The sequence below is a fragment of the Leptosomus discolor genome, chromosome 6, assembly GCF_034619465.1.
Source record: "Leptosomus discolor isolate bLepDis1 chromosome 6, bLepDis1.hap2, whole genome shotgun sequence".
NCBI lineage: Eukaryota > Metazoa > Chordata > Aves > Leptosomiformes > Leptosomidae > Leptosomus > Leptosomus discolor.
The window spans coordinates 34,384,731-34,401,227 of record NC_141396.1 but is presented as its reverse complement, the minus strand read 5'-3'; the positions used below and the strand labels follow the sequence as shown (position 1 = coordinate 34,401,227).

The window sequence follows — 16,497 nt, the reverse complement described above, 5'->3', positions numbered from 1 at the left end:
ACTATGTCTATTATTTATAATGAAATCAAGCTGGCCAAGATAATTAATGCTATTAATATCTGCACAATGATGAGCACAGTCTAACTAGATAAATAGGCAGAATTACTTCTCATCTGAAATATCCTCCCATTTGACTAATAGGGTGAACCCAAATATAAACAGAGAGGATAAACAACTTTGTATGAAGTGTTACTGTTGTTTTTAATTACCTAATACCTATATATCAGGTGCTGAAGAGACAGAACTACTTGTGTTACAGTCTGGGGTGCTTTGACAACACAGTCCATGCTGCAGTTTGCTGGCAATATTTTAACGTGAAAAATGGCTTGGGGGAAGGGGGAATTGAGGCAAATTGAGACATTTTCACATCATGGATTTTGCATATTTTTCCACAGAGCAAAAACATTCAGGCAAATTCTACAGTATTTGGCAGGACCAACACTCAACACACCAGGCTCCACCGCCTTTTACCATGCCTGTCTAATACCATAGTACAGACTCCAACTGAGCACAATAGGGCACTAAAAGAGGAGAAACAGTGACTTAAGGGCAGAGCTTCGTCATGAACTTCAGCCTCTTTTATTGTCATCAACAGAAAGCACAATTTTAACTTAACTCCTAGGGAGGAGGAGGAGGTAGAATTTAATTTGCCTTCCTATGAGAAACTGAGAGCAGAACACTTCTACTCGACCTCTTTAACCTCCTAATCTCCCAGAACATTCACTGCGTACAACAATACCAACACAAATGGATCTATAGATTCACTGTATTTCCTAAAGAGATGGTCACAACAATGGAAGCTTTTTTCAGATACACATCCATCTAATTTATTAAAACAATGGATTTGTGAGGACTTGGCCTAAAAATTCAGTCTATGCAAACATGTTTAGCTGTTTAGCTCAAAAGTATCACAGTGACAAAGTTCTGCCTCAGATAAAAATCTAGAAGTATTGCTCTAAGTAATTTTCCATCTTTGCATCTTACAGTTTCAAATTAAATCAATTTGAAAGGATCCATTTTTTCCTTTTTTTTTTTTTTTAAGAGAAAACCAAATTCCTACTTAAAACCACAGACAACACAGAAAATAGGAGGTAATTACACTACAGAAACTCCACTTTAAAATATTTTAAGGAAAAGACATAAACACATAAATATCCAAAAGATTAAGTCTATAAACACAAACCAATGATTCAATTTTTACTTGCAGTACGGGCAAAGCACTGCAGCACATACAGAAGATACTGTAAAAGCATGCACTATTTAACAAACCCTGGAACATATAGCTCAGCACTAAGTATTAAAGAAACAGCCCAGATAGTAGAAAGCCTGAAAAACTAAATTTCTGCCTTTACCTTTTTTTTTTCCTAATAAAAAAAAGTCAAGATCTTAACATCAGGGTAATGTCGTTTGTGTGTGCTTAGAAACCATTACTAAAGCGGCTCTTGTTTCATAGCCTGTTTATCTTCAAACTTATATTTAGAAGTACATTGTAACAGGGTGAGCTGCTCCCAGGTTTATTTTTAATTTGGAGATACTGCCACAGACTATGTTTGTGTGTCACAGAATGTGAAAACTAACTAGATGCCAAGAAAGCTTAAGCACTACCAGTTACCAACAAGCTGATAGCATTAGGTTGTTAGGTGATTATAGTTGCTGGTAACTTCAAACACAGACATGATTTAAAGCGAAGAATAAAACTATTGAAAAAAAATACATTTATCTCCCCAAGAAAACAAGTTACATTCTAAATGTGAAACAGTAAACAGCACACTGGGAAACAAAGGCAGTGCTGTATCTAAAAAAGGAGAGTGTACTGAAAAGAGTATTATTAAGTGATTTACCTTGGCAACAGCTTTGCTTTCAGAATTATTGTTGGAATCTTTAATGCCATTTAATGAATCTCTTCTCTGTGGGCAAGGCTTCTTTTTGCGTGGTCTGCCTTTAAGATTTGGCGCTGAAAATTAATGGAGAACAATTTGAGCACATTGTCTTATAGTGTATTCTTAACAGCTGAAAGCATGATAAATAATTCCACTACAATCAGTCACAGAAATGTACACATCTGTCTACAGTAAATGCTTATTATGAGATTCCCATTCTCCGTGGGTTACATCTTGACACACTATATGTTCCTATAGAATATCCCCCAAGGCTAATCTATTCTACTTTCACACAACGAATTAATATAAAGTCAAACACTGGTCTCTGAAGGACTCATAGAGAAAGCACAAATATTTCTCCATGGTACAAAAAAGCACAAAATAGAATATTAATAGGTAACTTTGCATTAATTAGCCTGCTGCATTTATTATTTCTAATCTTCAAGTAAGAGTACTACTATTTCAAACTTTGAGAAACATCTGGTTTTAGGAATGTTCTGAAATATTGAAATTCCTTACAGCTCCAAGATATGTTTACATATCCTGTCATTCTTGTCAAAGTTCTTCTAAAAAAAGGTTTTTTTTTAAAAAAAATTACCCCCCCGAGTCCTGAAACAGATCAAAAAACCCCTTGAAAACCCTTAACAACTAGTTCTGGAAGTTGACAAGTACTGAAGTAAGTGATTGATTGTTTCATAAGGGTTACATACCACACATATAAATTAACATGAATCACTTTCAGTTTTGTCCAATTCTTAAGATAAAACAGCTCTAAAATAACACAGTGACTAAATCCTAACCGTGCTGAGCCATATGGAGAATGGAATATGGATCATCATAAAAAATATCAGACTCATCTTTCAATAGTGGTATTACAATATAAATTATGATCACATATAGAAATAATAGATGAAGCAGATGTTTGCTCATTATTACGTATCCTGCTTGCTTTCAGATTTAAAAATCAGCCTCCGACTACTATGGCAACATTTAAAATGATAAACAATCATTAACTAATGACTATACCAAAGAAGATAATGTCCTTTAAACCTTTAATTTCTAGGTAACCATTGTTTTCATTACTTAAAGGGATGATTAGAACAATGTCAGAAATCTAAACACCACAAACCTCTTGAGTGCCTTCTAATTGTTTCTAATCTTACATTTGTCACACAGTAAGCCAGTGGTTTCAGGACATTTTACATTTTAATTAGTTTGCAAACACAATAAAGGGTGCTAATTTGATTTTATAGTTTGAGTAACAGTGTCATATTTGGTCTGTTCAGAGAAAAAGAAAATCCATGAGTTTAAAACCAAAAGTCCAAAAGACGTATCATTTTTCTTCCCCCAGCACTGGCACACAATTTAAAAATAAAAATTTAAAAAAAAAAAAAAAATATGCGCATGTTTGTATGAGTGTAAGTCCACAGTTGAGTCTATATAAAAATATGTTTATCTCCCTATAGAAATACGTCCATCTATCTCCAGTGAAGCACATTCTGCTTATTGAAAAGTACTGCAGAAAGCAATTCTGAAATTGTCATATGAGGCTAACATGCAAAATCAAACAAAGAGAGAAAGAAATTATTACCCATTCCAGTCGACAAACATCTGCCTGATTTATATCTGTACTCATGAATGCTACAGCATGTGACTGCACACTACGTCGCTGGAAGTCTCGACTTGGTGTGGATGTCAGTCTTACACAAAATGAACACTAAGAGTATTTGCTCCGTGCTTACAAATCCCCTCCCCCAGCCGCTCCATTACTCATATAAACAGAGATGAGCGACTCGGCGGGAGCGTGGGATGAGCTCTGAGGACTCCAGTGTCGGTTGTCAGACTGCCAGCCCTGGCCGCGCTGCCCTACCTTATTTATAAACCCCGCTCATACCGCTGCCTTTGATGTTTTCCTGATGCCTACTTTTCTTTGCACACGACCTGGATGGGATGGACAGATCCTTGACCATGGTTAGCCCCAGCAGTCACACCTTCTTTAAAAAGGTACTGAAGAAAATAGACATGTTCCCTCAACTTACTACACCTTGGTGCTGGTGTTAAAATGTTAACCTTTGAATGAATGGATCCCCCATCCCAGTCCAATCAATGGCTGGAGAGAGATGTGGTTCAGGTAGGATCAAGTACACTTGCATGTGAATCACTTTTTCTTCCTTTTTTTTTTTTTTTTTTTAACAAATAAAGAAACTAGTTCAAGGCTCAATGTTTTCCAAACATACTTGTTATCCTGAGCTTTGGCACTGTACTTTGTATCACACTACAAAGCACTCCTAATATTTTGCTAAAAGCTTTAAAAGCAAGAAGGCATTTGTTCCTAAATTCCAGGTATATTGAGCTTGCATATAAACACTGTTTGAATTGGAGCCTTCCACAGCAGAACTGGCACAAACCCACTATGAAATGGGGTATTTGCATTCTCCCCATGTCTCAGGAGTTGCAGATGGGAAGGTCTGTCTGCAGCACACACGAGGACCGTCCCACGTGACCCACGGTACGATTTCAAATCAGTTTAAGCCATTCCAGATCAGACGCACGATTAACAAGAAAGCAGCAATAGGAATTAATACCGGAAGAGAAGGGCCTCTAGTATCTAGTCTGTAAAAGAAAACATTTGAAATAGTTCCAGTCACACTTGAAACAAAGCCATTAACATTTGCTCCCAAAATCATTATAAATAAATGCATTATTCAAAGATTATTTGTATTTTAGTTATAGCCATTTTGTTCTTTAGCTAGGAAATATGACTAGGGCTGAAGGAATAATTTACAACTCGCATACGTGTTGCAATTTTTTTCATTCTTTGTTTCATTTATGACATATTCATGAGTACGCTGCAGATTTCTTGAATTTGTTATTCATAATTATTTTAAAGCAATTTTACACACATGTTGTGGCTTAGTCCCAGTCAGTCTTCCTGATGACATTGGATGTTCTGTATGTACTGGACAGCTAACTGAATATCCCATGCTTTTTTCTGCTGTCTGGTGGAGAAGGACTTTTGGCATGACTACCTGAGAATATGTGAAACAAATTTCTTCACATTTCTGCATATGGTTTTCAAATTCATTTTCTGAAAGCATTTGTGGCAGTGACGCTTGATAACCTGTACATGTCAAAAAGGTGAGAACATACGCAAAGCAAATTAAAGTAAAAAATTGAATAAATAAGTACAGAAAAAAGTTTGCATTTATTTGCCATCTCTTTAGTCTAAGTGCCTGAAACTGGAGAATGACAACTACAATATACTACCAGTTTAAATACTTCCTTTCCTGTGCATTTGACAACATGTTTACTTTTCTGTGTTTTTTTTCCCCCTTTGTTTCTTTCTTTTTGCTTCCTGATGTGCCTGAAAGAGGGGAAAACTCAGCTACTGAAATGTCCATTGGGACCCTTGATGGGCTGCTGGGAACTTTTTTTGCCTCCACTTAGGTGTGATTCAAAGGATCAATATTAGTGCAGCATAGATGCCCTCTCTCAAGGTTTGGGATGCAAACCAGAACACCCCCATGCCTGCAATCAGCAGGTGACAATGCCCCAGGAGAGCAGAGCTGCTGCTGTTCAAGGCAGGCAGGCACGGAAGGGCTGTCAGCAGAGACGTACACCCAGTACAATACAAACGGCCCAAACCTCTGAGTTCAGACCTCCAGAAGAGAAAGGGCATTCATCCACTTGAAGCCCTCACACACCTGTACGTTCCTGAGTCAAGGAGCCTCTTCTTGAGATTACAGTGAGCCCCACAAGAAAGAGAGGAGCTCAGGGTTAACGCTGCTCAGACCAGCTAGATGTCTCCTCAAAGCTAGAGGTCCTCTCTGCTCATGAAGCCATGAAAGAGTGTCATTGTTCAAAAATTCCATCTTCCCCTCCAGCACTCTCATCAGCCTGTGCAAGCATCCATACATGACAGGTGATCGGGAGAGGGCCAGAAGGTGAGGAAGGAGGCAGCTACACTGCCCACTCACTCAGAAAATCCACAAGCTTGTGGCCACTGCTCTCCTGACACTACCACCCTCAGCTGCTCAACTTTCAGGGACACTATTGGCTCAGCAGGATCTGGGAAACAGGAGCATTTCCATGCCTTAGTGCCTAGTACAGCTCCCAGCTCTGGGTTAAACCTGAGGATGGCAAGTTCTATGCAGGTGAAAGACCATGGGAGTTGCCGAGGTCAGCCATGATTAAACACTACATATGGTGGAAAAGCGTAGGCCGCTGCAAGAAGGCAGCACCTCCACCAGTCACCTTCTTTACCTGCATTCCCAGGAAGGGGAAGTTACTGGTGGAGGTACCATATCCCTGTTATGAAGTCGGCAATCAAGTCAGCCTCACTTGAGCAATGTCCATGCCAACAATGCAATGTACTATGTACTTGTGGCCACCCCTAGATGCACAAACAAGCCAAGAGATAATGGCTGTGGTTTTGGGGTACTAACTTTAGCAGGTTAGTTAAAGTGGAATTATCTCTTTTTTAGGAGTCTGATCATTGGAAATCCAATGACTTCAACCCTCCCCATAACACTATTCTCTAGAGGCATGTATTCCAGCTGATGTAAAAGATGTGTTGTTATAGAGAGGGTGTTAAAAAAAATAGTGGCCTTCACACAGCTGAGGTCAAGCTATGTTGGCTCTTTGTCAAAACCAGTGGTGTAGCCAAGAGTTTTTAATGAGCCTGGAATGCATTACCTCATTTGTCATACCTGGATCACTCACTCATGCTGAATCCAAAATAACCTTGGACCTTGTTGGCTGCTCAACAAACCATGTAAGTAAACAGTACTGTACTCATGCCTAAAACATGTACCTTTTTCTTGCTCGCTCCACATTACTTTAGAGAACATCTAAGCAATTGTAATGCTCATGATCAAAGTTCTTGCCTTTTCCAGGCCTCTCTGATCTGCATAACTATTTCCTGATATGACTTTTGATTTTGGCTTGCTGGTACTCTGGTTTCTCAGAAACACTTCAAAGGTGAGAGAAAAAAGGAAAAGGGAAGGCCGGCCATCGCTGTATTTTGCTGAGGAATGTACCAGGATGGCTGCTCAGCGTTGCTGGTGCACTTACAGCTTACACTGCTACCAGATTCTGGCTGCCTGTTATTTTTGTGACCATGTTTCTGTCCTGTGGAAAGATGGAGGGAAAGGAAGAAAGAACAGCGTTTTTGCGAACTGCAAGAGTATGACAACACAAAAAAACCAACTGAGCTTGTAAAATCGTCCAGGGCCATCAGCAAAGAAGGGCTAGCAGAAGACCTGGGTCTACAGTAGGGTACACACAGTTAGGTGAGCTCTAAATACGAGAGGTTAGAGTGCACCAGAGGGAGGTAATCACAAAGCTGGAATTAAGGTGGAAGGTGCAAGAAGTTAATAAACAGGGACGTACTGTGGTGCTGAGTTTAGAAGAGAAGTGTGCTTGCATGAGACAAGCTGCAGCGCATCTGCTAAATGCATCAACAGTCTCTCCTCCCTGTAGGACACCTTGCAGAACATCTCCTCACAGAATCCTTTTACACCGCATCAGTCTTTCATACGTCTTCCAGTTTTTATATACACACACACAAAAGGTGCAACATCAGAATGCTGGATCCTAAACCGCAAAACCATCAGTGGATACAGAACAGACTAGGAGACTTTTCCTCTCAGGCAGGTGGAAATGGCAGGATGTGTCAGATCACAGAGCTATTCATGATTCTTGTGCCAAACAGAAGCTGGAGGTGGCATATGGAGGTGCCTGGCCATGAAAGACAAGGTGAGAAGAATGGTTCCAGAACTCCAGAAACATCCATGTACTGCCCACGCCTGGCAAATAGCTGGTTGTTGAGGACACCTCTAAAACAGCCTGGCAAAAGTCAGCTCTTTGCTGAAAAACAATGTTACATATTGCACCTTTTAAAATGTAATGAATAGAAAGTTAACAGTTTTAATGGTTTTAACACTTACCCCTCTAGGGGGCTTCTGGCATTCTGCAGTATTGAAAGTTAAGAAAAGCATATTGCTACATTTAAGCACAGTCTCAAAAACTGTCCAAAGGTTAGTTAATCTTGCATACTGTTCTGGAGTCTCAGCTGCTTCCTCGATTTCCTTGTTGCCTCCATCTCTTTCTTTTCTCTCCTTCACCTCATTCCCTTTTCTCCACTCTGAGTTCAGGATCTTACATTTAATTTATTTTCCTTTCACCCCTGAAAGTTTATTTAAAGGCTTCTGCCTCCTGGAAACAGGGTCGGAGTCAGAGGGCTGGGGCATTCATCACGCAGGCACACTGAGCAGAGCTGGTGAAGAGAAGCAAGTGGCAACCAACCTAGTATTGCATCAAAGGGTCAGAAATTAAAGTGGCTGGAAAACAAAGCTAAAAATCAGACTACACTAAAAAACCCGAGACGTTTCTTTAGGAAACAACAGTACCAACTGAATTTGGGGAAACCCTCTACAGGATCCTAAGTACACCTATGGAAGTCAGTGATGAGCACCCAACAACAACTAAAGCTCTCACTGTGCTCTGGAGTCACATAGCCTCTCCACACACACACGTCTTGCTTACTGAAGCTGCACATAAAACAATTTGCATATTAAAATTATTTTTACTAGACTTTTTCTAAATGCAAACACTTGTTTATTCCTTTCTTTATAATTAAACATGCCAGACCCGACCTGGAAACTCTGCAGTACAGCAGCAAGCAGCCTTGCAGGGAACACTAAAGATCCACGCTACTTTCTAAGCCACACGGAGAAAGAGCAGACTTGTCCGGCCATTTCTGGAAGTTTTGTTTTGGAAATGAGATATCCCATGCTCCATGTGGGGAAAATCAATTTGCTACCTCTCTAAAGAAAACATTCCTCATTTGGAAATAAGTGAAACAGACACTTCCTTGTGTGGATTAACGTGGAGACATATAACTTGCTGCAGACTGTTGTTTTGACCCCGCTCCTGACCAGACAATCTCTGAAAAAAGCAAAAAGGTGGTATTTTTCAAGGATTACAGTTCAGACTAGCATTGCTTTTAACAGAAAAGTTAAGAAGCACTGCAAATAACAGGTTGGCCAACTATGCCAAAAATTGAATGTTTTTCGTTTCCATGGAAGACAGGGACAAGACTCAGGATGAGGCTTGGAGTCTTGTTTTCTTCATTTCAGCATAGTCGGAAGTCAAGACTTTTGCTTGATCTGGGCTTCTTCATGTCCCACTGACTAACTTGGGTTTTAAAATTAACTGGAAAAAAATTTTTTTTGGACAAAATATACACACGTGTTAGAAATTAAGAAGCACAGTAAATTGAAAAGGGAAGCTGAAGACTTCAGAGAAAAATCTATGCCTAATAAATACGTAACATTCAACTAGACCTTAGAGTAAATTAAAATAATAATAATAATAATAAAATCCAGTGTAGGCCTATTACTGGCTACAGATGACAGGATTGTTATTAATGATTCAAAAAGAGGCACAGGTGTTTGGTAAATATTTGTTCCAGATTTGCAAAGAAGCCAGATGATATGCTTGCAAAAGAATATAATTAAAGCCACTCAATTGACTTGGTTTTACAGAAACCAGATCTTAAAACAACAGAAAAGAAAAACAAAGTACCTTATTTTGTACTTTGAAAGTATAAGCTTGGTTAGAGAAACGAGCTGCACGCATGGAACTTACCTGCATTTCAGTAAGAAATCTGATTTAATACTAGATAACATTTTGACTAAAAAACAGCAGTACATAATTTTACTCAAGCATATATTAAATGGATTAAGAACTGGCTAAATGATGGAGCTAAAAGCAGGCATCAGTGGGGAATTCCTATCAAATGAAAATATTTCTCGTGGGATTCCACAGGAGTTGCTCTTAGCCTTGCTAGTATTCAACGCTTTTGTCAGTGAAATAAATACAAGGTCCCTGACAGTAACATTCATACTGACACAAGGACTGGCACAATGCTAACACTGAGTCATACAAATGAGTAATCAGGAGGAAAAATTGACCACGCAAACACAATGCTCTTCAGTTCAGCTCCAGCGTGAAACCAGTGAGCAAGGACTACAGGTCCCACTGACCAAGCCAAGGGTGGCACTTCACAGGCCACCCCCCACTGGAAATTCAACATACCCTAATAGAAAGATGCTGTGGCCAAAGGGAGGCCTGCCTTCAAGGAAGAGGTCTGAATAACTCAAGCTGTGCTGGGTTTGAGCAAAAATTACTAAAAAGTGACTTCACCAGGGAATATGAGTGCCTCAAATGTGAGAAAAAGCTGGTACCCAGAAGCCAGGAGACATGGCTAGGCACTGCAGTCCACATACATAATCTAACACCAGTAGACGGAGGCATGTGTATGACCAGCTTTCAGAAGACCTTTCAGGAAAAGCCTGAGCCAGACATAAGCTGGTGTGCACAGTGCAGGAAGAAATGTGTGCAATTTGAGGGTCTTTGTCAAAATATCAGACTGGAGCTGGGTGTCCTGTCTCAGCCACGGCAAGGGCCAGGTCCAGGCTGCTGCTGGGAGAGCCTTGCTGCTGCAGGAGGCTGCAGCAGCCTGGCAGGCTTCACAGAGGCGGCGTCCAGCTGTCTGGCTGTGGTCCTTGCTCAAACAGCTGTTTCCCTTCTCTTTTAGAAAAAAGGTGGTGAACTGGATGAAAGCATTTGCCGGTAATTTTGGCCAATGAGCCACTACTTGGGGTTCATACCAGATTAGATGACTCAGTGGTTCTTCTGGTGAGAAACTGCATGAGTATAGGATCAAATACAGTAAAGTACTGTGCTATGCAGGACAAGGAACGTGAAGAACTGTAGTCTTGATTCAGCAAAGTGCATGCCTAACTCGTAAAGACCTGGGGTATGCAAAGACCTCTGATGACCTCACTGGGGCTATTCACATCTTTGAGGCTGAGCCTATGGTAAGCATCAAACATGACCAAGCCAGCATGACTCTGTCACAAATGGGAAGGAAGTATTCAAGCCCTGAACAAAGAAATTGTTGTGTCTCATCGTGAAACACCATTTGCTTGTGCAGCATCACAGGATCAAATATGGGTTCATCAAGTTTCCCTTTCCCTCAGAAATCTGCAGTCAATCTCCATCCTTGAAGCCCTCCACGCTCAAAGGTCACCTCCTGCGAAGCTGCACCCAGTGGACAGGGGCTTCACTTTCTGTAGGAGGCTCACAGCAATACTGAAGAAGTGCATGTCTGACTTCTCAGAACAGACTGGGTTAAAAAAAAAAAAAAAAAAGGCAAAGAGAGGCAAGAGTGAGCAGGCATAAATGGATTACGTAATAGCCAAGACAAAAGCAGTGCAAACATGGCAGCAAGAAGCAAAAATGCACAGCAAACCCATGCAAGTCAGCCTATCTCATCAAAACTCAGAACACCCAAGGTAGACTTCCCATTAGAGGGCTTGAGAAAATAAAAGACAAATAAGAACACACAGCAAATCTTAGGGTGGCTTTCCCAGCAATATTTCCTTTTCTCTCCAGTAAAAGCCAGTGTTCGTGAAAGCTGTCTAGCAGAGTCAGCAGTACCCAATGGAGACGTGACCTACATACCTCAGAAATACAATAGATACGTAGCCAGTCATATTCACGTAGACAGACAGATGAGACGGGCTAATTGACTGGTAAATGATGGACACCGTGCATGAATCTAAACAGGCAGAAATTCATACAAGAAGCATAAAATGGACAGTTTCCTGAGACTTTGCTTTTGGGAATGACAACAGCAAGTAGGAAACAATGATCACCCCATTGTGCACAACGTGAAAATGGCAAATGTATTATTTAAATCTCTTGCATTTCTGATTTGTAACCAATTACATAAGAAAGAAAAATCTTTCTTTTTTAGTGGAAGAATATTACAATTTTCTTTCATTTTTTTTCTTTGCACTCGATCACTGCACCACGAAGTAATCAAAATTTGTTAGGCATAATCAACCTACATGAAGATGTTAGTAAAGTGACATGCAGAAACTAGAGAGTAAGCTCCTCCCTTGATGCCTACATTCAGCTGCTGCCACAAGGACTGCACAATGTGTTAGGTGGAGACAGGAGCAGCAGCTGTAGCCTAAGCCCTGCTCCCATTCACATCTCTGGTCAGCACCAACTTCACCAGCAGCAGCTGGCTTGCCAGGCACCCTGTTGCACTGTGCACAGCTCAGGAATAACTGCTTCCGCAAAGAGCTTGGGACAAAGCCCTCGCACCCCTGGGGACCTGCATACACCTAACGCAGCACTTTAATGTTGGGGTATGGAGGTGATGCTGCTCTGCACTGCTGAGCAGAGGAGGGATCTGCACTTTTTCACTGGTAAAACACAGTGGTGGAACTCTGGTAACTTTGTCAGGTTGTGTATGAGTAGAAAGGCTGTATAACTGCCAAAACACAACAAAAATGGTGGTTTTAAAGTCCTGATGGTAAGATCATGTGGCTCACTTTAAATGAGTGCAAAGCCTGTGAACTTGGTGTAATTGTCCCAATCGTCAACACAAACAGAATTGAGCCCATCTCTGCGTTACAGCCCCAGTAAATCTCTAGCACTCAGAGAAATCCAAATAAAACAAAGCTGTATTCATTAATTTATCTGAGCAAGGCACAGTTTAAACTAAATATTAAGTCAGTTGTGCAATATTCTTTCATAGTTAATACTGGTTCTTAGGAAATCATCTGAGTGAATTAAGTGGAGGGACTATTAAACAATTTACACACTTCCTTGTGTTTCAGATGTCTAATTATAGCCGTGTTTGTCTCTCCCTGCAGAACTGTTGTATACCACATGGTATGCATATTTCAGCATCCAGCATTATTAACTCATGACCGACTGTCAGTTGATCATTATCTAACACATGGGGTCTGCAAAAAAAAGCCTTATTTGGGCAAAAGTAGGCTTCTGACCCGCTCCTGCTGTATTTTCCCCCAGAAGAACTTCAGTTGGATTATTATTTGCTGTCAATTGAAACTCGAGGTTACATATGTGAAATCTGCAGACAGGAAAAGAAATCCTTACCGAGTTTTAAACACTTAGTTGATATTAAAACCATCTCCAGCTTGGCTGGTTTAAAGAAAACTCTCAGTTGCCCTCTAGTGTCACCCGGCTGCCATGCCAGGCAGCCCGCCTGCCGCAGCCAAGGTCACAACATTTAACCTGATTTTATGCGATGAGATTTACTATACATGTAATATTTCGTATAAAAGGACGAGGGGGGACGCTTTTCCCTCCTGGAAATTTCAGGGCTTGGGCCTCTGGAAGCTCAGACCTTGCATAATGTTTATCACTGTAATTGTGGCACACGACACCAGGGTTTTATAAGCAAGAATCTCTGAAAACACTCTGCGTGCTGCACTCCATAAAGTTCATTCATAACTAAAAATAGACTAATGTACAAACTGATTTAGCATTATACTGAAGCTCAGGAACACAGGGAGTCTGCAGAATTCCCTAATATGGAAGAGAAGCTGAGTTTTCAAAAGCAGCAGTTTATTTGTTTCTGAAAATGAACAACATATGTAAAAGATTTAATATACAGAACCAGGTGTATATATAGACTAGATCTTCATACATGCCCATTTTCATTCTATATAAAGACTTTATACAACCTGAAACTATAAATTTAATAATAGATTACTAAATTAAGTCTGCACAATCACTTAATAAAAAAAATCATTTCAATTTAAAATACAGCTGTAGGGGTTTGGACAATTTCCTGCATAATAGAGGCCCATCCCCGAAACGTAAATAACACCAGTATTAAAACAAGTCAATCAGGCACATCAGAAAAAAAAAAGGTACCTGAAAACATAAATGCGTTTTCCAGCATATCCTAAGTAAGGATGCCAAACCTTTATTTTATTCGAATGCTGCTTTGATAAATCCCTACTGCTTCAGCAGCTGTTTTTTTTTCCTTTCTCTTCTTCCTCCCACCCCCCACCCCCCTTCCCAAATGCCCTGTTTTTCCTAAAAGAAATCCAGGGCTGGCTACATCTTAACATTTTGAAAACACCAAACCATCAGAGTTTTGCAATAAGAATTATTAACTTCTTTCCTGCGTACAATCAGCATTCTTAAAATACTGTTACTATAAAATTAAACAGCATGCTTTTCAGAAACACATGACGTTGCCTGCCCTGTTTTTTTCAACTGTAATTGTGCAATTTTAAAATTCTCTTCTTTCTCAATGCCTTTTCCCCAAACAAACACCTTTGATAGTTACAAGAGTACCAAAACAAGTTAAGACTTTTTTTTTTTTTTTTTAAATTTACAGGCCACCTGTAATACTATTGACTGATTGCACAGTAAAAATGCCAAACATTACTTTATTTGGTATATATCCTAAGTTTATTACAAGAGTTTCTCTTCTTAATTTGACAAGACTGAAATATCACAAGAAGGACATATCGCAATTCAGAAAATATAAGCAGGAAAAAGGCAAAATGAATATTTGAAAAGGCAAATTATGTGATTTGCATAAGCAGATATTTGTAAGGCACCACCTTTCTCCACTGCCCAAATAGCACTTTCTGGTTGCTATCTCAGTGTAGCTCACAAGCACAGTAATTGTGCTTTCTACCCCAAAGCGTTGCTCCTGTTGGTGACAGGAGGCTTTTGCTGGCAGCACCCAGCGATGCTCTGGGACGCTGTGAAGAGGAGACATGGCGCAGTCAGGCAAGGAAGCAGCAGGGAAGTGCCAGGACCCCTTGTCCAGGGACCCTGAGCCAGTGGCTCCAGCTACACACGCTGCTCCAGCATCCCTGCTTTTCAGAGGAAGGCTGTCTCTCAGCTTCAACCTCAGCCAGGGCCCTGAAATACTGAAATTGCTACCAAAATAACAAAGGGAGTATTACAGTCCTATTTGATAGGGCTTGGTCAGGGCTGTGCTATTTGCTCTACACTCCTAGTGACCGAACCCTGGCTCTCAAATTGCAGAAACCTTGTAGGGTCTCCTAGCCTGACTCCCAAGCCAGGGGGAGGTAACAAGCCCAGCAGTGGGTAGCAGGGGCTGGGGAGTAACTTTAATACTGACCTGAAAAAGGCCATTGCAATAGGGATGCAACTGGCCACCGAGCCTAGCATCGTCTGCTGTGTCGGGGCTCACCTCCTCCCAGAACTGTATCTCAGGGGAAGGGTGGGACTCCTGGCAAGCCACTGTTCCCCTCACCTGCAGACTGGTCTCTTGGTCTGCACTTTTCTTCAGTTCTGCACAATACCTGATGTTGTGCTCTGCACAGTTAGGCTGCTGGAAGACTGGGAAGTTCAGAAAGCTCAAAACCTTCTTTTCTCTGTCTCATGAAATAGGCAGCAAGAATTTTATTGACTAATCCCAGTCGGTTCCCTCCTCTTGATAGCATCTGGAAGGGCTCTGACATTGTACGGGAATCCTCATCCTCATTTCCAATAAAGAGATTGCTCCACTCGCAGATTCACCCACTCTGCCTGCTGCTGCATCTAGGTTTTTCCTAGAAGCCTCCCCACCAGCCATGACCTGATGCTGCTTTTTTAGGAAACCTGACCAAGTGTCATGAGTGGCCAAACCTTCTGTATATCTAATTTTAAACAGATAAAAGTAGCACCAAGACAAATCAGCACCTCTCCTGGATTTCCAAGTACACTATTAAGTAGACCTGGATTTCAACTAAGGTGAAGATGAAGATTCATTGTCCCAAGAGATAAATATTGACTGAGGAAAAGCAATAGTCAAATTGGTCAATATTTACTCAAGAAACACTAAATCTTCATGCACTGTAATGTATACTCTGAATGTCTTCATCAGCTACCTCTGGAGATCTTTTCATTATGACTAAGGATTTCAATAGTATAATCTTCTCCCATCACACATACCTACTGCAAATAGGAAGCTCTCTGTGCCTATGGCCTCAGCAAAAGGAGAAGTGTTGATCTGCAAATGCCATCTGCCCAGTCTGCATGCCAAAACTCAGTAGCACTGGCCTCTGAAGACATGAACAATAAAAACTTTCTGACTCATCACATGACAGCATTTCAGACCACCATGAACAGGAACTTCTTCTTTGGTGAGGATTAATGCACTCCCTTCTCCCTCTGCCTCAAATAGCTGTAAATTAAGGCTGAAATTTTATCTCAGGCTTCTATTTCACATAAGGAATTATTCTGAGACAACGCCAATCAAGAGTTCTGAGGGAGTTACAGCCCTATGGCTCCCTGTGGCAAGTATATTAGTCCTATTATTTATCTAAGGTTTCAAGCTTTCTGCCTGGTTTCCGAAGGTCTTCTACCATGCTATTTTTGTTTGAAGCCACAGCGCTGCAGACTCTTCTTTCCACAGAGCAGTACTGTTGAAAACAAAATTTCCAGGAAATTTATAAAGGCTGATTTTATTGAAGGAGCATGAGGAAGGAAGACACTCAAATCCTCTGGAGTTTCAGTGAGGTTATTCCCCAAATTCCCCGTGGCACCTTCACATGGCCACTCAATGATTGGGAAGGTACCAATACTCCTGCTCCTCTGTTCGTTCAAATAGTCTAGCATGGCGGGTGAACTCCTATTTCTAACCTTTGTCTTCACTAAACAATCAAACATTGCACAGATTTGTTGCAATCACCATGGAGAACAGCTGGTTTCAAATTAGGCACAAACTGTTTGTTTCCTTTGCTAGTCTTACTGTGTT

At 40.7% G+C, this 16,497-nt stretch overlaps 1 protein-coding gene across 2 annotated transcripts in view; it reads right to left on the bottom strand.

The window, feature by feature from the left end:
• Positions 1-16,497, bottom strand: part of ARID5B (AT-rich interaction domain 5B) — a 117,983-nt gene that overhangs the window by 33,819 nt on the left and 67,667 nt on the right. For both annotated transcript variants that reach the window (XM_086467110.1, XM_086467109.1), the window contains one exon: positions 1,842-1,954. In XM_086467110.1, the coding sequence (XP_086323236.1) occupies positions 1,842-1,954 (113 nt within the window). The remainder of the gene's footprint in view (positions 1-1,841; positions 1,955-16,497) is intronic.